We start from the raw sequence: 26,295 nt of genomic DNA, 5'->3' as shown, positions 1-26,295 counted from the left end.
TTTATTAAAAAGTAAAATAGTATCTGTACTAAACAGTCTATGAATATGAATTTCAAGAAAAGTGTCAGTCTTGTGCTTGAGGTTCAGTTCTAAAGCTTAGCTTTATAATAAATTATCTATACAAGCTAGAAATAGAATCAAAAGTGAGCAATGAACACGAAGTGTGAATCAAATTGATTACAAAAGAGAAAAAAAAAGCTTGCATTCAAATATTTTTTATGTACTTTTTTAATCTTGCTCCATTGCTTTGATTTGTTGTTATTTATTTCCATAAAATATAAATAATCAAGAATACACATCTTAAGCACTCATATAAAATATAATTCTGTTTAAATGATTACAATTTCTGAAAATAATGATGGTAGAATCTTTCAGCTAATCGAAGGCTTTCCATCATCATGCATAGAATTAAAATATCTTTAAATAATATACTGGTGGAAATGAAAAAAAAGAGATAAAAATTAAGCTGTAAATAGGGAGACAACCAGCAGAACAACCCTGCACTTAGGTGTAAATTCAATTTTTTGTGCTTATAAACACAATTCTGGCTTATCAGTGTAGTTTTATCTGTAAGGTCTGGTTTCATTTTCCATTATATGAAACTTTTACCAACCAGCAAAATACTTCAGATCTACATATTTCTGCATCTAAAAGGCTTCATTCTTGTCATTTGTATCCAAAGTTTTACTTAGTCAACCATTTAGCTACATTCTGGTAGGCCAGTTCAATCTCCAAATCTGCTGGGCATGTATTGGTGAACTCATCTCGTGCGTAGGCATTGTTCAGGTAGCGCCACACTCCAGTCATATCAGTGGGAATGTCGTAGTTGCGATACTTCTTGGCAACGATCTAAACAGACCGAGAAAGAGGCACTTATTATAAAAGCTAAAGTCAAAGCTCTGCTTATCAGTTTTAACCTTCCTGTACACAGAGCCTGATTTAATAAAGGCTTGTAAGAAAAAACTGTATCAGTGGTTCCCAACTGGGGGCTGCTGCCCACTAGGGGGCCTCAGTGAGTCCAGAGGGGGAACCTGTTACATTTTATTGAGAAGACAGGAAAATCAAAAGGATATGGGCATACAGGACATCTCTTGTGATGTCATATAAATCTATTATAAAACACATATAGCCTCTGTTGGGTCTTATTTGATTCATTTTGGGATGATTTGGAACATCACCTGAGGCTATTTTGACCAACATCAGCACCCAGCCATACAAAAGATCTTTGGACTGAATTTTTTGTGATTTTGTAAAAATAAGACACGTGTGGTAAGATGGCAGCATGGAGCAAACAAACACCTGGACTAGGTGGAAGGTTTGGTTCCTAACGAATTCCTTTATGGTTAGATTAGCTTATTCCCATTCTGATATCATGGCGTTGACAATAACCTCTATCTTAATACGCGGATTTGGAAATGTTTACACTGTACAGAGTCAGGGAAAGACTGGTTAACAAGGCAGGCATGCATCTATTGATCTGTAGCTGTTGTAATGCTTTGTGGTGTGAATCGCAAAAACTCCTTCTGCAGCAGTAACAACATCTTCTGTTTCACCCGATCTCACAATATAGTTCATTTTCCTGACGAACTCTTAGCTGCAGTTCTGTGTTTTGCTGTTTTTTACTAGCACCTTGCTTCCCAAGGATCCAGACTTGGACAAAAACACAGATATTTTTTGATGTAACTCATCTGTGATTTTCGTTTGTACTTTGGCATTTTTAAGAGAAGTGCAAGAAGGCGGGATCTGAAGAGAAAGGTGAAATCGGTGCAAAAGCACACAAAGAATAGAGTGTGCATACTACAAAAGCCGAATCTCTGACATTTGGTAATTTTGAAAACCCTACCAGATGCATTTTTTGAGTTCCAAAAAATAAGAAATGTCTGGGAGAAAGAGGATGTATGGTCACCCTAACTGAATGGGCACAAATTCCCACAGACATACAGACAAGCTTCAAAGTCTTATGAGAAGCCTTCTCAGAAAAGTGATGGCTGTTATAGCTGTGAAGATCACACAGAGGTCACTCTATTTCAATACCATTTGTTTTTGAAACGGGGTGTCCAGCAAGCACATATTTAAGTGTCCAAATTCTTTTGGCCATACAGTGTACTTTCACACAAACCTTTTGTTGTAAACTTCTCACACACTATTTCTAGCTGTGTACATAGCCAGCGTTCTGTCTCATTGTATTAAAGTCTCAATTCAAGCCTAATTGTTGGTGTTTGGTTTAAAACCCTGGCTGTGAGCAGTTTACCTTGACTATGTGGAGTTTTGGCAGCAGGTTGCAGTCTGCCAAGGTAAGATCACTGCCATCCAGGAACTTGCGGTTGGAGCTCTGCTCCTCCTCCATGCTGTCCGTGTCTATTTCCTCAGGCAGGGGGGTGTTCAGATACTCATCTAACTTTTTCAGAGCCTTCGTCAAGCTTTTCTCCAAACCTGTCACACCCAACACATCATACACTATTATTTTCGTGCACTTATTCACGCTGAATTACTGACTTCCAAAAGCAGAATTTACAGTTAATGTCTCATGTAATTTTACATGTTGTACTTGCAAGAATGTCAATAACGTTCAAACCTTTTTTATAATATATCTAAAGTTTTGGCACACTAATGTGTATAATATACTACACCCATTCATAAAATCAAATGATCCGGTTTGACATGTCTACCTCCGTTGGCATTTGGCTGTGAGTTTTTGATGTAAGCTGAGAACTTTGCAAATATGTCAATCCCCGCTGTGTTGGACTCCCTGTGCTTGGCTGCCAATTTGGGGTATCTGAAACACACCGGGAACAGAAAATAGCATTCTCCATTTCCTTTAGGCAAATACCAGCTATGTGTCATTTAATAATATTACTGACATATTTCAAAACAGAACTATGTAGCGAGGCTTAGAATTACCCACAGAAGGCTATAGATTTTGCAAATAAGACCAAAGTTATATACACTCAGCTCCATTATTTTTGGCACTCTTGCTAAAGACAGGTAAACAAAATTATGAAAAATATGCCTGCAGTTAATTATCTTAATTTCACACTAAACACATAAACCAACGTTAAGCTTTAATTGGAGCAGATTTATTCCATGAAAGTAAGTCTATCATTTCTTTTCCACTGTTAAGACAGTAATTAAAAAGTATAGAAAAATAAATCAGTCATAACCCTGTTTAAATGAAGACTTGTATTTTGCCCATACATGCAGCAAAGAGGTTAGAGACAATATTAGTGAGACAAGAATCATCTCTATATTACCAAACATTTTATAAAATATACCAGAAGCAACTTTTGGATTCATCTAACTACAAACTTAAGTACTTGGAGTTTTTTTTGTTGTTTAAAATGTATTTTCTCCCCTTTTTCTCCCTTTTTAGCTTGTCCAATTGCCCGATTGTGTCATGCTTCCTCTCCACCAATGCCGATCCCTGCTCTGATTGAGGAAAACGAAGCTAACCCACTCCCCCTCCGACACGTGGGCAGCAAGCTGTATGCATCTTATCACCTGCACTTTGACGAGTGCAGTGCAGTTCAGCTCAGCATTGTGTATGGAGACACACACCCTGAGAGCACTCTTTTCTCATCTCTGTGCAGGTGCCATCAATCAGCCAGCAGCGGTCGTAATTGCACCAGTCATGGGAGAGAGACCCCATCTGGCTTAGTCCCGCCCATATCTGAACAATAGGCCAATCGTTGTTCATGTGGCCGCTCAGCCTTAGCCGGCAGGCAGAGCTGAGATTCGATACGATGTATTAGAGATCCCAGCTCTGGTTCCAGCGTGTGTTTTTACTGCTGCGCCACCTGAGCGCAACTAAATCTGTGACTGGAACCCGGTTCTAATATGAGATGGAAAAAAAACACTTAAGATTTAGCGTAAAAGAAGGCAGAAAGTTTTTCCCTAAAAGTCCTTGGGAACCTTGTTAAGATACACAGTATCATGAAGTTAATGAAGTACCAGGAGACTGTAAATGAAAGGTGGTCAGTAACCAATGAATCAAGCTTTTGCCATGACCAATTTGACCTAAATCCAATTAAAACATGTAGGGTAATTAACCACAGGGACATAACCAGTTTAAAATAGTGCCAGTAATGATGGAGCTGTCTGTATGTATTTAAAAAAGTACAACTTACTTCGGTGGTGCCAACATCTCCTCTAAGAACTCCTCAATCTTGTTAATGTCCGTCTTGACCTCACCGTTGAATGTAAGGAAAGGAGGGTGGGTGCCTGGAGCCAGATTATGCAGGTCCGCTGGTTTCCTAAACAAAATTGTTATGATCAGACAGCTTGTATTACGCACAAATAGCTTTTGGTTAAAAATGTTCATGTTTAATTACATCACCAGTTAACAATTTGTGATGATCTGAGGTTGTCCAGGAGCTATATGTGTTGAGTGCACATTCTACCATGATATACTGTATTTAGTCTAAAATAAATGAAGTGAGAAAAAATCAAACCTTTTCAGGTCCACAGTGGTGACGTTGAAGACGACCCCTTTAAGCCAAAGGATCATAAAGAGGCGCTGAGAGAATGGACAGTTTCCAATACTCTCCCCGTCACTCCCAGCCTGTGAACCACAAAACAGTAAATCAGTAAGGAGAGTTTGGGATGTCAAGAGTTATAATGTCATCTTATATATTAGAAATCTATCATATTGTTGGCACCCAGGTGGCACAGCGGGATATTCCGCTAGCACACCAGCACCGCGTTTCTGAACTCCTTGGTTCGAAACTCTGTGTTGCCACCGGTCGGCTGGGCGCCATCTGGCGGGCATAATTGACAGTGCCTGCAGCAGACACAGTACTAATTGGCCACCGTATCTGCAGGGTGGGGGCCGGACTATGTGTGGTTGGGTCTTCATACGCTGTGTAAGGACCCAGATTGGCGGAAGAGACGCCTGTGCAGAGTGAAGGGACGAGAAGAGGAGGGCTGTGCACGTGTCGGAAGAGATGTGTACAGTGAAATGCTCTCAATTCTTTGACCAGACTACCAAAGTCGTTTCTGTGTGGAGTTTGCATGTTCACCCTGTGTCTGTTTGGGTTTCCTCTGGTCCCACAAGTCCAAAGGCAAACTGAAATGCAGTCAGACAAACTTAAGCTACCGAAGTGTGTGTGTGTGTGTGTGTGTCTGCCCTGTGATCGAATCTGTCCAGGGTGTTTTCTGCATCTTACTCAATAAATCAAACCCACTGCGACCCTGACCACGGTGGTAAAACAGACAGTAAATGAATAAATGAATGATGCAATTTAATGCATATTAACTTATTAATAAGACATATAAACTTGGTGTCTTTATTTATTAATAAACTATTTTTATTTATTATCAGGCGGTTCAATAGGCCAACTAATAAAGTGCAACATCGCCCTCTGTTGGAATTATCATATATGAACATTTATCAGGATAAGATTTCTTGGGGTTTATTCATTACATTTTGAACAAACTTAACCAGTATGGAATCAGAAATAAAAACATGAAAATGAATATTATGTAATACTCATAAATTAATAATCCTAATTAAGGGAGGGTGGCACGGTGGCTTAGTGGGTAGCACTGTGGAAGGTACTGGGTTCGATCCCAAGGCGGGGTGGTCCGGGTCCTTTCTGTGCGGAGTTTGCATGTTGTGTGTATGTGTGTGTGTGTGTGTGTGTGTGTGTGTCTGCCCTGCGATGGACTGGCGTCCCATCCAGGGTGTTACTGTGTACCTTGCGCCCATTGAAAAGCTGGGATAGGCTCCAGTCCCCCCCCCCCCCCCCCCCCCCCCCCCCGACCCTAATTGGATAAGCGGATAAGAAAATGAATGAATGAATAATAAAGGGAGGATGTTTATATTTGGCTATTTTAACAGCAGAAAAAAAGTCTTACAAATATTATTTGGGCTCTAAAATATTTAGTGGAACAAAATCTAGGAAAAATGCACAAATGAAAATCTGGAAAAATTGCACAAATTAAATATTTTTTGTGTCAAATAGAAGGAGAAACTATTTTTCAACAATCAACACATCAGCAAATCTATGAAGAGGTTTATAAGTGCATTGGCATTTCAATTGCAACACTTTTTTTGGTTACTTTAGTTTGGGTGGTTGTTCATCTTTAAAATTTAGTTTTGTTTCTTTGTAAAATAACTTACCAGCAAAAATCATCAAAAAAAAGACAAACACAAAAAGTGAACAGTACATTTACAGTAAACCATGTTGAGGCAGGTATGCATTACATGACTGTTACTGTTATGTTGGCAAACTTGTATTTTAAGGCCAACTGTAATAATCACTCATAAGGTCTAATAACAAATAAGCAAAGTGTATGGCTCACAGTTACACAACTCTGCCTCTGTGCTGCAAAGATCAGGTGTGTAAAACTGTTGCTCAGGAATTAACTAAAAGAAGTGTGACCAAATTCTCAAGACAGTACTGAGAATACACTCTAACATTCAGTTACTTGCTGTACATCCCACAATTATCTGAAGACTAAGGTCAAATAAATGTAATGTAAATGTAATCTAGGGTTAGAAATGACATAAATATACAAAATTATTATTATAAGTACAGCCATAAAACACAAACCCCACACTATCACACAAACAAGTAAATAATTAAATAAAAGGATCTGACTTTAATGTCGCTAAAGAAGATCTGTTTATTTTAATCATGTCCCAGTCATGACAGTAGAACTGAATAAAATAGAATGTCTTTATTTTTCAGTGTATAGTACAATGAATGTCTTTTTTTTGCATATCCCAGCTTTTGGCATTTGGAAGCTGGAGTAAAAGCGCAGGGTCAGCCATTGTATGGTGGCCCTGGAGCTGAGAGGGTTAATGGCCTTGCTCAAGGGCCCAAGAGTGGCCACATGGCAGAGCTGGGATTCAAACTCTTAACCTTTTGATCGATAGCCCAAAGCTCTACCCACTAGGCTACCACTGTAAATTTTATAATTTGAGAGTTTAGAAGGTGACTCGCAGATATACAGTACATGACATGTATAAAGGTCAGACAATTACTATACAATCGGACAAACGGTCAAGAATGGGATCCAATGTATTATTTTTGCTCCTCACTAATGCAAAATAAACAAAAACAGTAACACACATTAAACAATTAAAATAAAAAATAATTACAATATGGAAGCAGCAAAAGACCTATTAAATCTCTAGATCTTAGCAAAGTCTCTATTTATGCGTCCACAAAAAATGCAGAAGAAAACATTGTTTAGTGTTTTATGTCAGTAGGACTGCATGTTCAAATCTGCAAATAAATAAATTGGGGTTTTTTTTTTACAAAAAATAATGTGTATATTTTGCATCACACCACAGTTAAAAGGCAGAAATGTTCTCATGATAACTCAGCTAATGGTGTTAGGAAATCTCTTAAGATGTTGTTTATTAGCATGGGTGGTTAGCATGTACCTAGTTCTGTTTATAATTTTAATTTATATTTACAATTACGGCCCTTGGCAGACACTTTTATCCGAAGCAACTTTACAATTGTTACAGTATATAGCCCTTGCTCAAAGGTCCAATGGTGGCAAACTAGCAGTGGTGGGGCTTAAACCAGCAACTATTTAATGGGTTGCTTTCAGCTTCTTGGTTAACAGCTGACTAATTAAGGTTAAGAAATTAGCAAAGGTTAGCATCCCTTTCAGAATCCACATCCTAGGCAGGTAAAAGGCTGTTTATTCTAGATCACTGCCTCATTAGTTGTTTGCTTTACCACCTGCTACTCTCTCAGAGGAGTTCCAATTCTGGTATATCTCAAGGCTACAGTCTTCATTTAACCCTCAGCACAGGTATAAAAACAAGGTAAAGCACAATACTAACAGGCTTTAACAAAAGTACAATAATATTCAATATATGATATATATTTCAATGTGCAAATTTAAACCCATTTTTTAAACTCACACTATTCTGTTGCAGCTGGGGTACACTGTACATGCTGCTGTAACTCTAGAGCAACTATTGGATTACACTGTTTCAGCAGCAGAATAACACTACTGGGATATAAATTCTTCTCATTATTGTTTTCAAATAAATTTTTCTTTCCTACACCAGCGTTTTCTTACCTTGACAAACAATTCAACGTCTGGCTCCAGGCCTCCTTTCTTCAACTTTAGATCAGTCATCGTAAAGACAATTTATCTTTATGCAAATGAGTGAGTCCAGGTACTTTACATCGTCCCACCTTGTCCAAAACAGTTTCAGCTGAGCTTGCTTTATTTTACTGTTCTACATTAAACTTGTACTATAAGCAATGCTTCTCTATCATGCCGAGCGGAACGTAATGACGAGAGGAAAAGGTGTGCAGCTTTGCCAGGGGAGGAGCTCTCACCCTCCTTCAACACATGGAACCTGTGATGCACCTGCGACTAAACAACCTGCAGAGCAACAGGTGAAATTCTGCATCTGTAGCTTGCAGCGCCAGCCACATCTTCAATGCCAATTAATTTCAGAATGACCAAACATCACGTCTTATAAGAAGCAGAGATGCACTGGGATAATACTGATCTTTTGTATTGGGACCAATAATGGCCTGGAACACTGAATCAGATTTGGATTGGACCATTTTATAACCCAATAGACTCATTTATTTTATGAACAGGACATCATTCCAGAAGAGTGGTGGTCATTTGTAAACTAAGGTTATACACTAACGAGGAGCTGTATTTTTGGGCAGTGTCTTTCTTATAACGGACACACTGACAGAGACTTTGGCAAGTTCTAGAGGTTTCTACATGTTGTCTGTTACCTGTTGGTTCTTGTTTTACCTCTTTAATCATTGCATGATGCTCTTGGTGTGATCTTTGGACACTTACATCTGACCTTTTGAGACGTTATAGGTAATTTTTCACTAATCATGAAAGTTAATCAATGTATTAGTTTATTATAATGGTTTCTGTGGTAATATTAAATTCAGAATGTTTTGTATTATTATGACTTAGATAAAGATCAGACTGAGTACTTTTAAGAATGTATAGATTAATGTATAAAGCATTAGTGATTCACATATTTGATACTGGTTATCAGTACTGGGCCAAAACTGCCCTGAAATGCTGAATCACATTCAGATCAGATATGAAGTTTATTTTTATTTTTCAGTCCACTGATTTATTTTGCTTCGACTGTATGTAATGCTGGTTAATCCACAACATTAACTGTCATAAAGCAAGATGCCATCACTTGTTGTTGTGTTTTACATTTCTTGACGTGTTAAAATGTATTTAGATGGAGAATGTAATCAGTAAGTTCCAGTTTTAAGAAAATAATAAAAACAAATCACCACCTTGAGGTGAAACATACAGTGGAACAGTCATTGCCATGACAGTTCAGTGAGCGTTCCCCTGTTTATGTTAACCGCCAGATATAAAATGATAAAAGTATTTTATTTGGAAAACATTATTGTCCCTAAAGTCTTTTACATGGTTGTTACTATGGTTATGTACAGTATCAATGCCTAATTGTTACTGTGTTCAGCTTCCTGTTCATTTCAGTACAATGTAGCCTATAGGTGATTATTTGGTGTGTAATTACAATTTGAGGTTATATAATAACATATGATAACACATAACTCAAAAAGAAGTTATAAGATAAGATGTAAGAAAGACAAGCAACCAGAATTATAAAAATTATGCTGCATCAGCAAGGAATATACAAACCAGATTGGACCTCACACTTTCCACTAAATGGTGGCCAATCTTTTTGCAGAATTTGTCAATTAGATTACAGAATAGAATACATACACTTTGACACACATGCTCTATGTGTACTGCCGTTCGGTCATGGCCGAGAAACCAAGAGCAGAGGAATGAGCTGCATGAATTATTAATAGGACCTGACACACACTCTGACATGCAATGGTTGGTTATATTTGATCAGACTTGGACACCCAGTGGAACAAGATTCCCCTTTAAATATTTGATGATTTGGCTTTGCTTTTAGCATGGCCCTAGCCTTTAGAGTTCTCTGGAAAATCCAGCCAAGAAAGATCAGTTAAATATAGTTATGATAATATCACATTATTGTACTGGCAATTTTCTTTTTCAAGTTTCTTTTTTATATTTACATGCTGTGGACATACAGTCAGTATCAAGCTCTTATACATTTTACACATTTTAACAATAACAGATCATGTTATCAGGTACACATTCAAAAAGGTGTACTTTGCAGGTTTTACACTAGATGGTAGATCCTCATAGCAAATATAATTTAAGACAAGAAGGACATGAGGGCATATAAAGCAAATTTTTTAAATAATTATTTTATTTTATTGAAGGTATGTATATATGTAATACTGATATGACCCATAAAAAGTAACTGCCTGTCTAAACCTAATAACTGCTTATGGATGTGCCACAAGCAACACCTGCATCTCATCATCATCTGGGAGGGAGGAAGAGTAGGTAGGTAGATAGGTGCACTTTATTTAACCCCAGGGGGAATTTGGGAAAGGTAAATTTGTTACTGTGCTACCACTACTTATAGTAAGATATAATGCAAATAACCTATGCAAATTAGGCGATGACGTCATTTAGCGACTTTTAGTACAGCCAATGCCTACTTTCCTTACTGAGGAGTTGGCAACACAGTTTGCAGCATCACTTATTACCTGGCAACTTGATATACTAAATGTTTTATTTTTCGCCACCGTTTACATGCATCTTTATATCAGGAATAACAAGTTTCCCTCTTTTCATTTGTTTTTTAACCACATTTGCGTGCAAAAGGAAAAAGTTAAAGGACATCGTGTGTGAGTTTAAAGTTGATAAATGCTCTAAATAGATGCATGATACTTGTTTACATTTACATTTTCAGCATTTAGCAGACACTTTTATCCAAAGTGACTTACAGTTGTGATATTATACAATCTAAGCAATTGAGGGTTAAGGGCCTTGCTCAAGGGTCCAACAGTGACAACCTGGCAGTGGTGGGGCTTGAACCGGCAACCTTCTGAATGCTTGTTTACCCACTGTATAAACCACAAGGTATTGAAATTCTATCAGGTGTGTTAAGTGAGTTAGAACTGACATGTCTTTATTAAAATATAACTTGTAAATAAATACTTTATATCTAGACTGGGGATAAACAGTTTGCTACCAGAATAACCTAAAATGAACATTTAAGCTGTACAATATTATAGAGAGTGAACAGCTCACTCTATTGGTTACATTTTGACACTACACTCAAAAGTCCAGGCAGTTGTTTTGTTAAGATGACTTATGCCTTAAACCTGAGTTTGTAATTACACTGATCAGCCATAACATTAAAACCACCTACTTGTTCAGCAGCGCTGCTGGAGTTTTTAAATACCGTGTCCACTCACTGTCCACTCTGTTAGACACTCCTACCTAGTTGGTCCACCTTGTAGATGTAAAGTCAGAGATGATCGCTCATCTATTGCTGCTGTTTGAGTTGGTCATCTTCTAGATCTTCATCAGTGGTCACAGGACGCTGCCCACTGGGCACTGTTGGCTGGATATATTTTTGGTTGGTGGACTATTCTCAGTCCAGCAGTGACAGTGATGTGTTTAAAAACTCCAGCAGAGCTGCTGTATCTGATCCACTCATACCAGCATAACACACACTAACACACCACCACCATGTCAGTGTCACTGCAGTGCTGAGAATCATCCACCACCCAAATAATACCTACTCTGTAGTGGTCCTGTGGGGGTCCTGGCCATTGAAGGGGGCTAACAAAGCATGCAGAGCAACAGATAGACTACAGTCAGTAATTGTAGAACTACAAAGTGCTTCTATATGGTAAGTGGGGCTGATAAAATGGACAGTGTGTGTAGAAACAAGGAGGTGGTTTTAATGTTATGGCTGATAGGTGTAAATAAATATTCGTGGTAAACCTCTGATAAACTGCACCAAGCCCTTGATCTTGTAATTACATTCCAGCTTGCAGCTGTTCAAACATGAAATTCTTCACAACTTATATTGGTATTCAGTGTTTTTGTTGTTTTACTAGTTTGTGTTAAGCAATAGAAATACCCAAGAACGTAGCCATGAACTGAACAACTGATGGGAATACTGTTGGATCCTAACATTACACAAAGCTAGTGAGTGGAATGTGCTTATTTGGAATTTTACATCAGTATATTGAGGGACTTTTTGAACATATCTGAACTTATTTGAATGTACACTGATCAGCCATAACATTAAAACCACCTCCTTGTTTTTACACTAACTGTCCATTTTATCAGCTCCACTTACCATATAGAAGCACTTTGTAGTTCTACAATTACTGACTGTAGTCCATCTGTTTGTCTGCATGTTTTTTAAAACCTGCTTTCACCCTGTTTTTCAATGGTCAGGACCGCCACAGGACCACTACAGAGTAGGTATTATTTGGGTGGTGGATGATTCTCAGCACTGCAGTGACACTGACATGGTGGTGGTGTGTTAGTGTGTGTTGTGCTGGTATGAGTGGATCAGACAAAGCAGCGCTGATGGAGTTTTTTAAACACCTCACTGTCACTGCTGGACTGAGAATAGTCCACCAACCAAAAATATCCAGCCATCAGCGCCCCATGGGCAGCGTCCTGTGACCACTGATGAAGGTCTAGAAGATGACCAACTCAAACAGCAGCAACAGATGAGCGATCGTCTCTGACTTTACATCTACAAGGTGGACCAACTAGGTAGGAGTGTTTAATAGAGTGGACAGTGAGTGGACACAGTATTTAAAAACTCCAGCAGTGCTGCTGTGTCTGATCCACTAATACCAGCACAACACACACTAACACACCACCACCATGTCATTGTCACTGCAGTGCTGAGAATTATCCACCATCTGAATAATACATGCTCTGTAGTGGTCCTGTGGGGGTCCTGACCATTGAAGAACAGAGTAAAATGAGGTTAAAAAAGTATGTAGAGAAACAGATGGACTACAGTCAGTAATTGTAGAACTACAAAGTGCTTCTATATGGTAAGTGGAGCTGATAAAATGGACAGTGAGTGTAGAAACAAGGAGGTGGTTTTAATGTTATGGTTGATCAGTGTATATTGTGATTACAGCCTTTGAGATACTGTGAAAGTTATTCTACACTACAAAGCCAAACGAATGTGGACATCCCTTCTAATTATTGGGTTCAGGTGTTTCCACCACATAGTGTGAGCAGGTGTATAAAACTATTGTACAAAATAAACTGCGCTTCCAACTTTGTGGAAATATTTTGGGAAGGTCCTTTTCTGTTTGAGCAGTACTGTAACCTGTGCATAGTGCAAGGTTCATAAAGACATGGTTTAATGAGTTTGTTGTGGAGAAACTCCTGAACTTAACTTTACTGGACATCTCTAAAATGAAGTGAAACACAGCTTTCTTGTTCAGCGTCAGTCGAATATCTTTTGACGGAGTAGGACAGATTGAAGCAAGTGGAGGAATAAAGGTAGGCACTAAACAAACAATTTATAGTTAGTTAAAGTTTAATTCATTCATTCATTTATTGTCTGTTTTACCACCGCTTTATCCTGGTCAGGGTTAAGGTGGGTCTGATTCATTGGGTAAAAATCAGGAAACACCCTCAACAGGTCTACAGACCATCACAGGGCAAACAAACACACACACATTCACACACACTCACACTTAAGGCAATTTCTAGTAGTTCCAGTTGGCCTGACTGAATGTATTTGGACTGTGGGAGGAAACAAGAGCACCCGGAAGAAACCCATGAGGACACACCCACTCTGCCACCAAGACCCCCTAAAGTCTGACTGTAATTTATAAAAAAAAAATGTATTTGATAAATAATACACATTCATCTTAAACTAGATGTCCCCAAGCATATTTAGCTTCAAGAAATGCGTTTTCTAATGCTGCAGCATTTAATATTAAATTTTATTTTTACATTGTGAAATGTCCTGTGTCCAAAGCACATACTTAGCATTACTGAAACAGCATGCATTTTTATGCGTGTTATAAGGACATCAGTGCACTTTTTGGTTTGGCCAAGTTTTTTGTTTTTAGAAGTGTACATTGGGGAAAATAGATATTAACAAATGCTGTGACTTTTGAAGACCTTTACAAAAAATAACACGTACAGTGTATCACAAAAGTGAGTACACCCCTCACATTTCTGCAGATATTTAAGTATATCTTTTCATGGGACAACACTGACAAAATGACACTTTGACACAATGAAAAGTAGTCTGTGTGCAGCTTATATAACAGTGTAAATTTATTCTTCCCTCAAAATAACTCAATATACAGCCATTAATGTCTAAACCACTGGCAACAAAAGTGAGTACACCCCTTAGTGAAAGTTCCTAAAGTGTCAATATTTTGTGTGGCCAGCATTATTTCCCAGAACTGCCTTAACTCTCCTGGGCATGGAGTTTACCAGAGCTTCACAGGTTGCCACTGGAATGCTTTTCCACTCCTCCATGACGACATCATGGAGCTGGCGGATATTCGAGACTTTGCGCTCCTCCACCTTCCGCTTGAGGATGCCCCAAAGATGTTCTATTGGGTTTAGGTCTGGAGACATGCTTGGCCAGTCCATCACCTTTACCCTCAGCCTCTTCAATAAAGCAGTGGTCGTCTTAGAGGTGTGTTTGGGGTCATTATCATGCTGGAACACTGCCCTGCGACCCAGTTTCCGGAGTAGGGGATCATGCTCTGCTTCAGTATTTCACAGTACATATTGGAGTTCATGTGTCCCTCAATGAAATGTAACTCCCCAACACCTGCTGCACTCATGCAGCCCCAGACCATGGCATTCCCACCACCATGCTTGACTGTAGGCATGACACACTTATCTTTGTACTCCTCACCTGATTGCCGCCACACATGCTTGAGACCATCTGAACCAAACAAATTAATCTTGGTCTCATCAGACCATAGGACATGGTTCCAGTAATCCATGTCCTTTGTTGACATGTCTTCAGCAAACTGTTTGCGGGCTTTCTTGTGTAGAGACTTCAGAAGAGGCTTCCTTCTGGGGTGACAGCCATGCAGACCAATTTGATGTAGTGTGCGGCGTATGGTCTGAGCACTGACAGGCTGACCCCCCACCTTTTCAATCTCTGCAGCAATGCTGACAGCACTCCTGCGCCTATCTTTCAAAGACAGCAGTTGGATGTGACGCTGAGCACGTGCACTCAGCTTCTTTGGACGACCAACGCGAGGTCTGTTCTGAGTGGACCCTGCTCTTTTAAAACGCTGGATGATCTTGGCCACTGTGCTGCAGCTCAGTTTCAGGGTGTTGGCAGTCTTCTTGTAGCCTTGGCCATTTTCATGTAGCGCAACAATTCGTCTTTTAAGATCCTCAGAGAGTTCTTTGCCATGAGGTGCCATGTTGGAACTTTCAGTGACCAGTATGAGAGAGTGTGAGAGCTGTACTACCAAATTGAACACACCTGCTCCCTATGCACACCTGAGACCTAGTAACACTAACAAGTCACATGACATTTTGGAGGGAAAATGACAAGCAGTGCTCAATTTGGACATTTAGGGGTGTAGTCTCTTAGGGGTGTACTCACTTTTGTTGCCGGTGGTTTAGACATTAATGGCTGTATATTGAGTTATTTTGAGGGAAGAATAAATTTACACTGTTATATAAGCTGCACACAGACTACTTTTCATTGTGTCAAAGTGTCATTTTGTCAGTGTTGTCCCATGAAAAGATATACTTAAATATCTGCAGAAATGTGAGGGGTGTACTCACTTTTGTGATACACTGTAACTATGTATATGTGATAGAGATGAATATTTATGTGAGCTAAATAAAATAATGTATTGATAGTATTTTTGAAATCTTGGCTCCAAATGGATGAATAACCCAACATTGTGGACATCTAACAACCTAAATATAACTTAATACAGGCATGTCTATGATGTACTGATAAATGCCGACAATGCTGAAAACTTGTTAAACAAGTTTTATAAATAAAACTTACCAAGAACTGATTATCTGATCATATGGTATTATAATTGCTATTTGGAAAAGGCACTATTCATGAGATACTTTGTACAAACACCTCTCTTGCTCACAAATATAATCTCTAGGGGTGTCACACAATTAAAAATTTTTATCGAGATTAATCGAAATGAAAGAACCAAATTAATCATGATTAATCGACTGCAAAAATAACTCAGCTAAATTTGAACAGTTATGCACATTTTTATTGCATTTTATTACATTTTTATTTATTTTTATTAAGAAAATGTTTACCAATAAAAAATGTAATAAAATTATGATAAAATTATTAAATCTAAATTATCTTTAGAAAGCCAACTAATGCCTATATAGACAAGTCTGGCAACATTATCTGGCAAAAGTGAGAATCTGTTCATAACCCTGCCACTGAAAACAGGCACTCACAGGGTACTACAATGAACCATTTCTAGATGCAACACGTATAACGGCATGTAGACCCACATCGTTAACTATGTTAAAGCGTCTACAGTCCATTGCGATCAATTTAACACCAGTGTTTAATGTTCCCACGACGTGTATAGTCCATGGACTTTCCATCCAAATTCCTCTGAAATAAAGTTGTCTGAGCTCATTTTGCCTGTAACGCGCATCCGTGCGTGCAGACGCTTGCTTCGACCAAAGATGATATTGAAGTGTCAATTAACAACTGTAATTTTGTCTAGTGATGATTTCTCACACTTTTTGAAAACAAAAATTATCATTCGAAACACCCCGACATTTCACAATATGTAGCAGCAGCAGCAGCTCGAGTAATTTGTAACTCACGACGCAAACTGGAAAAATACCCGTGTTATCACTATACAGTATAAACACAATATTGCTGTGTTAAAGCGGTGCAAATTACCACAGTGACGTATGTTTAAAGTGATACAAAGCCCAATAAAAATCAATTGGTTGAAAATGTTATTCTCGATTCATTTTTTTTAATCGCGATTAAAAATTTTACGCGTTAATCAACACAATTAACGCAATTAACGACAGCCCTAATAATCTCCTTTTTATCTAAAAAGCAGTTCAATGCCAAGAAATGTAGAACAGTGTGCAAAAGTCTCTTTTAGTCTTTTCATTTAGATAGAAACAAAAATACAGGAAATTGGTACACAAAATAAAAAAAACACAATTTTCAGAACAAAATGGCTTCACAGGCAAAAGTCAGTATTTAGTGTGACCTCCCTTGGCACTAAGCACATGTTGAACTCTTTTGGGGAGACTGTCCTGAAGTTTCTGAAGTAATTTTATACTATAATACTGTATTATACCAGGCTTCTTTCAGCACTCCCAGAGTTCTCTGTTCAGGTCCCATACTGCATCTATAATATTCAGATCTGGATTCTGTCATGGCCAGTCCATGACTGTCAGTGTTTTATCAGCTGTTTTTTCTCTCCAAATATGATTTTACTGCATTAGCAGTGTGCTTGGGATCATGCTAAAAAATGAAACCATTCCCAATAAGGTGCTTTTCAGAAGGAATGGCATGATGAATTAAAACTGTCTGTCTTTATTTACACGTGCACCTTCTAACTTTAAGGTTATAAAAATCCGCCGCTCAGGTGGCGCAGTGGTAAAGTACGCTAGCGCACCAGAGTTGGGGTTTCGAATACATTGTATAGAATCTCAGCTCTGCCTTCCGACTGGGCTGGGCGGCAGCATGAACTACGATTGGCTGTTGTTCAGGGTTAGAGTGTAAAAAAGTCGGATCATAGATCCTCATAACTGGTGCAACTGCGGCCCCTGCTGGCTGACTGATGGCGCCTGCACGGGGCTGAGGAATAATGCTGATGGGGGTGGGGCCCTCCATACACAGTGCCCGTCAAGTGTATGAACTCGACTCGTGCAGGTGAAAAAATGCAGACTGTACTGACTGTACTTGCTGGAGGGGGCATATGTCAGTTGAGAGGCGTCCTCAGTCAGCGGTGAAGGGTCGAATCAGTATAGAGGACGCAATCAGGGTAATTGGACACAGCTAGATTAGGGGAGAAAAATGGAAAAAATAAATAATAATTATAAAAATCCTAGATAAAGTCATGATATTTTAAACAAAAAATCACTGGCGTGATAAGAAGCGGCCACAGACTGGATACATATCGGAGGGGTCATGTGGTGATCCGGCTCTGATCAGATTGCAGATGGGGTTACAGTGTAAAACGTGACAGTTATGACAAAGGTTAAAAAAAAAAAAAGGAATTCTAGATACAAAAAGTTGCAGGTAAATAAAATAGATTTTATTCAAAAAATGAATTAATACATGAAGGATGAACTTAAATTATCATGTGGGAGTTTTAGAAAAGATCTCACAATTTTTTTTCTTTCTTTTTTTTTGGCAGTATTTGCAAAGACTTAGTATTTTAGTATTTACCACAAAGTAAACTCCCAAGTCTAAAACCTTTGGATTCAACAAATCATTTCCAGACATGCCAAATCATTTACAACTTGGATGAGTAAGTTTTACCATTACCCTATAACCCTGCGACACATGCCCGTGTGACGCTACATGCATATCAATAGTACAGCAGAAGCCAACATTCTTTAAAATAATAGCTAAGAACTACAGACAGCATTATATGACACCACGGCGTGTCGTGAAGTTAGCAAGGTCAAGTATTAAAGCTTAGAGTTCTCCAAGTGTGTCAAGGTGCTTGACAAATTTACATAGGAGATAACTTGCAGTTTCAGGCATCATGTGTATGAGACAGGGGCTGCTTTGTACTCTGCATGCATAAAATGCTTTATAATGTGCAGGGCACTTAACATATTCAGTACCCAATATTTTACTCCTGTGTGTTCATTATGTCCTCATTCTTTTGACCAGTTGTACTTACAACTGTGGTATAAATACCATTTGGATTTTAAAATATGCAAACTATGTTTTTCCAGCTGCAGTGCAATTACATACTCTATGATTATCAGCCATAACATTAAAACCACCTCCTTGTTTCTACACTCACTGTCCATTTTATTAGCTCCACTTACCATATAGAAGCACTTTGTAGTTCTACAATTACTGACTGTAGTCCATCTGTTTCTCTGCATACTTTTTTAGTCTGCTTTCACCCTGTTCTTCAATGGTCAGGACCACCACAGAGCAGGTATTATTTAGGTGGTGGATCATTCTCAGCACTGCAGTGACAATGACATGGTGGTGGTGTGTTAGTGTGTGTTGTCCTGGTATGAGTGGATCAGACACAGCAGCGCTGCTGGGGTCAAACAGCAGCAATAGATGAGTGATCGTCTCTGACTTTACATCTACAAGGTGGACCAACTTGGTAGGAGTGTCTAATAGAGTGGACAGTGAGTGGACACGGTATTTAAAAACTCCAGCAGCGCTGCTGTGTCTGATCCACTCATACCAGCACAACACACACTAACACACCACCACCATGTCAGTGTCACTGCAGTGCTGAGAATGATCCACCATCCAAATAATACCTGCTCTGTGGTGGTCCTGTGTGGGTCCTAACCATTGAGGAACAGGGTGAAAGCAGGCTAAAAAGTATGTAGAGAAATAGATGGACTACAGTCAGTAATTGTAGAGCTACAAAGTGCTTCTATATGGTGGTAAGTGGAGCTGATAAAATGGACAGTGAGTGTAGAAACCAGGAGGTGGTTTTAATGTTATGGTTGATCAGTGTATATCTGAAGTGACAAATCATAGCTTGGCGATATCAGACAAATAAAACTTGATCATTTGTTATTTCATTGTTTATAATACTGGCTATTTTATTAACATGTACAAATTCTACTGACTTGCATATTCAGTTGTGCAAATACTTTATTATCTTATTCAGCTTACAATCTTTTATATTTTTATGACACATCATAACCTGAGTTACATCAAGTACAACTTTTACCAGCAGTTCAATTTAACATGCATTGCTAGCTCCTACTACAAGTTGCCTGGTCTATAGTGTAAAAAGAAGCAGTGGCAGGCTTGACATGTCTTAAAGAAGGTATATTCTACCCACAGACACAGATAATCCTATATCCACTTGGGGTGGCACGGTGGCTAAGTGGGTAGCACTGTCGCCTTACAGCAAGAAGGTCCTGGGTTCGATCCCCAGGTGAGGCCGTCCGGGTCCTTTCTGTGTGGAGTTTGCATGTTCTCCCCGTGTCTGCGTGGGTTTACTCCGGGTGCTCCGGTTTCCTCCCACAGTCCAAACACATGCAAGTGAGGTGAATTGGAGATATAAAATTGTCCATGACTGTGTGTGATATAAACTTGTGAACTGATGAATCTTGTGTAATAAGTAACTACCTGTCATGAATGTAACCAAAGTGTGTAAAACATGACGTTAAAACCCTAATAAACAAACAAACTATATCCACTTGACACTTGATCATTATTCCTTATCCACCAAATTGTAAACTTAAGTAGCACCACTGGCATCCAACCGAGCACAAATTTGTCTGCCAAACTGCATGATTTGTTGAAACAGAGAACACATCTCCACTCCTCCAGAGAGTAACATCCTTGTACTTTAGGGACCACATCAGTCCAGTGCTGGCCTCACTTCACTGGTTGCCGGTAAAATTTAGAATAGATTTAAAAGTTTTAGTTCTTACCTATAAAGCTCTACATGGGGAAGCACCTGATTATATTTGTGAATTGCTGGTTCCCCACAAAAATGATAGATCTTTGAGGTCATCCAATAAAGAGCTTCTTGTTGTGCCCCGTACCAAACGGATGCAGAATCGGGACTGTGCCTTTTTTGTCCAGGCTCCTAAATTATGAAATAGTCTCCGACTTGATATCAGACTCTCTGAGTCTACATTGACCTTCAAGAAATGTCTTAAGACACACTTTTATTCTTTAGCATTTCAGAGCAGTGACCCCCCCCCCTCCTCTTTTTCCCAATTTTTATCCCAAAGTCTAGTCATGTCCAATTACCCTGACTGCGTCCTCTATACTGAATCGACCCTTCACCGCTGACTGAGGATGCCTCTCAACTGACATGCGCCCCCTCTGGTACGCACAGTCAGTACAGATAGTCACCTGCACGAGTCGAGTTCATACACTTCATGGGCACTGCGTACGGAGGGACACACCCCCATCAGCATTATTCCTCAGCCCTGTGCAGGCGCCATCAGTCGGCCAGCAGGGGCCGCAGTCGCACCAGTTATGAGGACCTATGAGCCGACTTTCTTACCCTCTAACCCTGAACAACAGTCAATCGTTGTTCATGCAGCCGCCCAGCCCAGTCGGAAATGCAGAGCTGAGATTCAATACGATGTATTCGAAACTCCAACTCTGGTGCGCTAGCGTACTTTACCGCTGCGCCACCTGAGCGGCTCAGAGCAGTGATCTTAAGCAATGGGGCTGAATTTCTTTGTAAAAGGTGTATGTGTATGTTTGTGTATGGGTATATGTGTGTATGTATATGTATGTATGTGTCTTTACAGTGCATTTATAGTTTCTTATTTGTGATATTGTATTAATGTATTTATGTTATTGTGTAGCATTTATGAGTTTTAATTTTTGTGTTTTATTTTATTTTACTTTATTGTAAAGCACTTTGTGGCCTGGTCCTAGAAAAGCGCTGTATAAATAAACTTGACTTACTTACTTACTTACTTTACAGTGTGGGTAATAATTTTTAATTCATTTTATTCTAAGACCTTGTTAAATACACACTCTTTTACTGGAACATTGACTGTGCTTACTCATCAAAGCAACCCCCGGGCATAGATATTATAGTGTTCCTTGGATCAAAAAGCAAAGAGTTCACATGGAATCATTTACACACACAGGTTTACCCTTGTTGCCATGATCGTACAGTTACCTAGTAAATGATTAATCAGTGCTGCTATGTTCTCATGGAACTCAATCAGATGAAAGAAACAGATAGATCCACAGAATGTTAGATTCGTAAAGCATTCAATCACCGTTTTAGACAAAAATTTGCCAAAAAATTACAGTCAGTGTAATCTGGGTGTAAAATGGGCTTAATCAGTACATGGGAAATAAACACTGGCAACACAGTGATTTCAGGAAAGCAGAAGTTAATGATTGAGAGGGCTGGCTGATTGACTGGGGTGGTTTCTCACTTTTTTCATTAAACTTGGGATGTCTCACTGATTAACCATAACCTATAGCTCCAACATCAAGACAATCATGTCATCATATGTTGTATTTGCACACTCCATGTGTAAAGATAAAGAGTCAGTACTGTGCTGGTTAAGACAGTAAAATATTACACAGGAAACAGCCAAGGTCATTCTAAAAAAGAATCAGTGCAGGTTTCAAAGGTTCAAGTCCAAGTGAAGATTACAGTCGATATCATACAGCCACACCTACTTGAACTTGGGTCAGCAAGTTGAGGAATATTACAGCTTCTTTTAAATGTGATCTTTATCTACAGCATCTGTAGTGCATGCTGGTTATCAGGAACAATAATTTCAACAATTTTAAAATGTTTTTCTGTACTGAGAAACCATGCTTACTTGCAAATCAAGGGGCAAAGTGTTTTAACTGGCTTTACTGTTTTTATTAAATGACACTATCTAGAATATTACCCCTTCAGGTTTTCTCTATACCCCAGATTTTCACAAAGGCAGAGAATGCTATAAACCTGTGCCATTCTCTCTAAATCAATCCCAAAATCATCTTTGAATCCCATAATCCTAAACCAACAACCTTCTGACCAAGAGACCAAGACATTGCTCTTTCTTATTTCTTTAAATAATGCAAAGGATATTAAAAGCAAAGTATATTCACAGTCATTAGACTTTTGACTTTTAAGAATAAAACTTTTTATATGAGTCTCTTTTTACATTATATTTAAATATATACAATAAGGGCAGCTCGGTGGGTAGCACTGTCGCCTCACAGAAAAAAGGTCCTGGGTTCAAGACCCAGGTGGAGTGTTCTGGGTCCAGTGGCGTAATCAAACGGGACAGTGGTAGCCTAGTGGGTAGAGAATTGGGCTATCAACTAAAAGGTTGACAGTCCAGATCCCTGTTATGCCATGCAGCCACTGTTGGGACCTTGAGCAAGGTCCTTAACCCTCTCTGCTCCAGGGGCGCAGTACAATGGCTGACCCTGCGCTCTGACCCCAGCTTCCAAACAAGCTGGGATACACGAAGAAAGAATTTTGTTGTACTGTACGTCTGTATGACAAATAAAGGCATTCTTCTATTTACTGCCCCACCCCAGTCAAAATGTCTAGAACCTGGTCTGATTGATGCCCTTGCTTCAATTAAATATTGTTTTCATGTTCTTCAGAATTGTCCAAGTAAATATTGACCACTGCATCTTTAAAGTAACATTTTCTATCTGATGAATGTCATTCTTCTTTTGTAAACCTCAAAGGTATTTGAGAAAGGGACCTGAAGGAGGTTACGGATGAAGAGGTCTGGTGCTCTATTTGTTCTAGCTTGTACCCTAAGTATACATCAATAAATATACATGAACTTATTTTTAAGTTTATTAACAGGTTTTATCTACCCAGTGCGTCTACATAGGATGAGGTCTGATTTATGTTTTAAATATCGATCTCACAAAGGCACTTTTATTCATTCTTTTTGGACCTGTGATAAAATTAAAACTTTTTGAGAAAAGGTAAATATAGCTATACAGGAAATTCTTTATATACAGTTCACATTGTGCCCTAAATTATACCTGCTTTATGGCCAACTAGAAGCTATATTTGACAACAATGCAAAACAGATTTTCACCCTCTTAGTCTTCATTGCAAAAAGTTTATTTTATTGATTTGGTCTACCCCTCAGGTCCCATCACTAAATGTATGGCTCACTCATGTCCTTCTTTGTTGTTTATATATATATACTGTATATATATAGTACATTTTATTGCCATCTGTGATGTTTCATGACTGTGCATTTTTTCTTATATCTGCTTGTTGGGACCCTTCTCTCTCCGATCCTTTCATTTGGAAGAAATTGTATTTGTGAATGTGCATGTGTGTGTTATGTGACATGTGTCTTAATAAAAAGTTAATAACAAAAAGTAACATTTTCAAAAGTTATTGAGCAAAACGTGCCATGAGACAGTACCTCAGTGAATGAAGTTCAAATTATATCAAGACTTTGTAAAGAATTCCTTATTTCTAAGAAGGATAACACACTTTATGTTAAGGAAAAGTGGGAAAAAGAGGAGAAAATATCACTCTGAGGACAATTGGGAAAAAATATGTCAATTTCAGTGGGCCACAACAAGTTGCCTAACCTGGAGAGAAATGATAAGAAATTACTGTCGATTTTGTTGGCTGCAAGTAAGAAAGTAATCCCCAGAAAATGGTTGTCCACTGAACCTCCTCAAATACATGAATGGATTGATATTGTTTACGAAAATTTTATTATGGAAAAGCTAACCTATTCCTTAAGAATTGAGAAGGACACATTTTACCAGATTTGGTCTAAATGGCTATATTACATAGGACCCCAACCACCAGACTTTGTTTAGACTTTAATGACCTCTCCACCCTCTTCTTCTTGTTTCTATTCAAAAGTAAGTCTCCCCATTTACATTGTAAAAAGTTTTTATATTTAAAATGGTGATTTAATCACAAGGGAAAGTCGAAATTCTGGTGTCTTAGTTTTTTTGTTACAATTTACCCCAACTGTGTGCTTTGTTTGTAACAGGAATTGTACTCTTGGTTTACAATATTTGAAACATTAATTGTGACACTGGACTTTGTTACAAGTGAATTCTGTACTTGTTTTCTTTCTTTTTAAAAGATTTTCCCAATAAAAAGAAAATTTCAAAAGAAAACTGGGAAATAGGGAGATGGGGAACCTACCTTAACAAAAAGAGAAATTTCAGGCTGATTGGGATCTGCAGGTTTCTCCTCTTCTACAGTGTTGTTTTGGACAGATCTGAGACTGTAGTCCACCACTTCATCTTCTGCTTCAACAGATCTGCTTTTTGGCAACGTGTATGCCATCATCATGTCATCCTCAGTATCGTCTTCATGTTCTTCCAACACCGGCTCCTCACACGGGTCTTCAGAACGCTCACCCGAGGATGGAGATAATGTTCTGGAGAACATACCAACTTCTGTCTCTGCTGTTGGAGTTTCATTTACACCGTTCTGGTCTTCAGTCGGGATATCATACGTGTTTAATGCAGTTTCCTCGGTGTTCATATAGTCGGGCGATGATTCTCTGACTGCGATGTCCTGAACTTCAATCTCACTGTATATGGCTTCTGCGGCTTCTGCGGCTCCAGTCCCCTCAGCACACTGGTTCTCATACTTCGGTTCTTGAACAACTGAGGCGTTCGGTTCATCAAAAGGTTTTTCATATATGTGTCCATCGTCTATTTTCTCATAAATGTTTTCATCTGCCATTGTTTTAAATTTTAAGTGTCAAACCAAAAAAACGTAAACCCGAGAGCGCACCTGTTACCTAGTATAGAAGGTTGAAGAGCTAGTGGACAGCTTTGAGTGCTAACTTTCCAAACGAACTTTGTTCTATAGCCGTGTCATTTAAATGGCTCGATCCCAAACGACCTCTTTTAAATTCGTATAGTGCACTACGCAGAGCGAACAAACCATGAGTTTATACTGTGTGTAATGCGCGTGTATAGTACACAGGGCACAATTTGGAATCCAACCAGTGTAAGCGAACTATTTGATCTACATAATAAAACAGAAGGTGAATCAACTTGTAGCCCAACTGTGGCTAAATTAAAGTGCTACAACATGACTACAAACCTCAAAAACAAGTCAATTGTTTACTTACACTGGTAAAGGACATGCATAGTTCTGTACTTTTAATATTTGACAAAGATAACCCAAGTAAACATCTTTCTAAGATGATAAATTTATTTATTAAAGGAAATATGTTGTTCAGCCTTACATGGCCCTATGTGGAAATGTAGTTGTAGAAAAGTGTAAGTGCTTTAACCACAGCCATTACTAGTAAATTTTTAAATTCAGTTTACCAAAATATACATATCATATGCTTCCAATTTTCCAGCCATCAATAGTTTGGGAAAGGACCTTGACTATTCCAGCAAAAAATCCATGAAGATATAGTTTGACACCAGTGGCCTGCACAAACTTCTAGTCCAACATTCATGCCTGGCCCTTTTAAATGCTTTATTGAACTAAAAAGACACAAATTCCCACAGAAATATTTCAAAATCTTGTGAAAAGTCTTCCCAGTAGAGGTGAGGCTGTTGTATTCGCAACAGATGAGGTTTCCACCAAACATGGTTTTGAAATGAAATGCCCAACAAAATGATGTTTCTTTGCCTTGGTCATACTTTTGGCCATAAAATATTTATCAGTCTTAGTTTAATTTTTTGTTTTTGTTGTTGTTTTTCTGTGACAGACTGAAATGTATGGAAATTTTCATAATTAGTGTTTTTTTATACAAATATGGCTAGTTCAAGTTATCACTTTAGGGTAAGAT

At 38.6% G+C, this 26,295-nt stretch overlaps 1 protein-coding gene across 1 annotated transcript; it reads right to left on the bottom strand.

The window, feature by feature from the left end:
• Window positions 1-225: 225 nt before the first annotated feature.
• clic5b (chloride intracellular channel 5b) lies at window positions 226-25,314 on the bottom strand. The gene is made up of 6 exons (XM_063001357.1): window positions 24,678-25,314; window positions 4,449-4,558; window positions 4,125-4,250; window positions 2,670-2,776; window positions 2,252-2,433; window positions 226-849 (listed from the first exon to the last, which is right to left on the bottom strand). The coding sequence occupies exons 1-6, from the start codon at window positions 25,224-25,226 to the stop codon at window positions 685-687; spliced, it is 1,239 nt and encodes a 412-aa protein (XP_062857427.1). The 5' UTR covers window positions 25,227-25,314; the 3' UTR covers window positions 226-684.
• Window positions 25,315-26,295: the final 981 nt, after the last annotated feature.

Source organism: Trichomycterus rosablanca, chromosome 9 (genome assembly GCF_030014385.1).
Source record: "Trichomycterus rosablanca isolate fTriRos1 chromosome 9, fTriRos1.hap1, whole genome shotgun sequence".
NCBI lineage: Eukaryota > Metazoa > Chordata > Actinopteri > Siluriformes > Trichomycteridae > Trichomycterus > Trichomycterus rosablanca.
The sequence above is the reverse complement of the archived record's forward strand: the minus strand, read 5'-3'. Positions and strand labels throughout refer to the sequence as shown.

What these genes read in the sequence shown, in the direction of transcription:
- clic5b (XM_063001357.1), bottom strand. Translation starts at nt 25,226, where the DNA reads ATGGCAGATGAAAACATTTATGAGAAAATAGACGATGGACACATATAT. An exon ending in GAGATGTTGGCACCACCGAA is followed by an intron (nt 2,777 to 4,124) that starts GTAAGTTGTACT and finishes GGTGTGTTTCAG; the next exon opens with ATACCCCAAATTGGCAGCCA. An exon ending in CAAAACTCCACATAGTCAAG is followed by an intron (nt 850 to 2,251) that starts GTAAACTGCTCA and finishes CGGTCTGTTTAG; the next exon opens with ATCGTTGCCAAGAAGTATCG.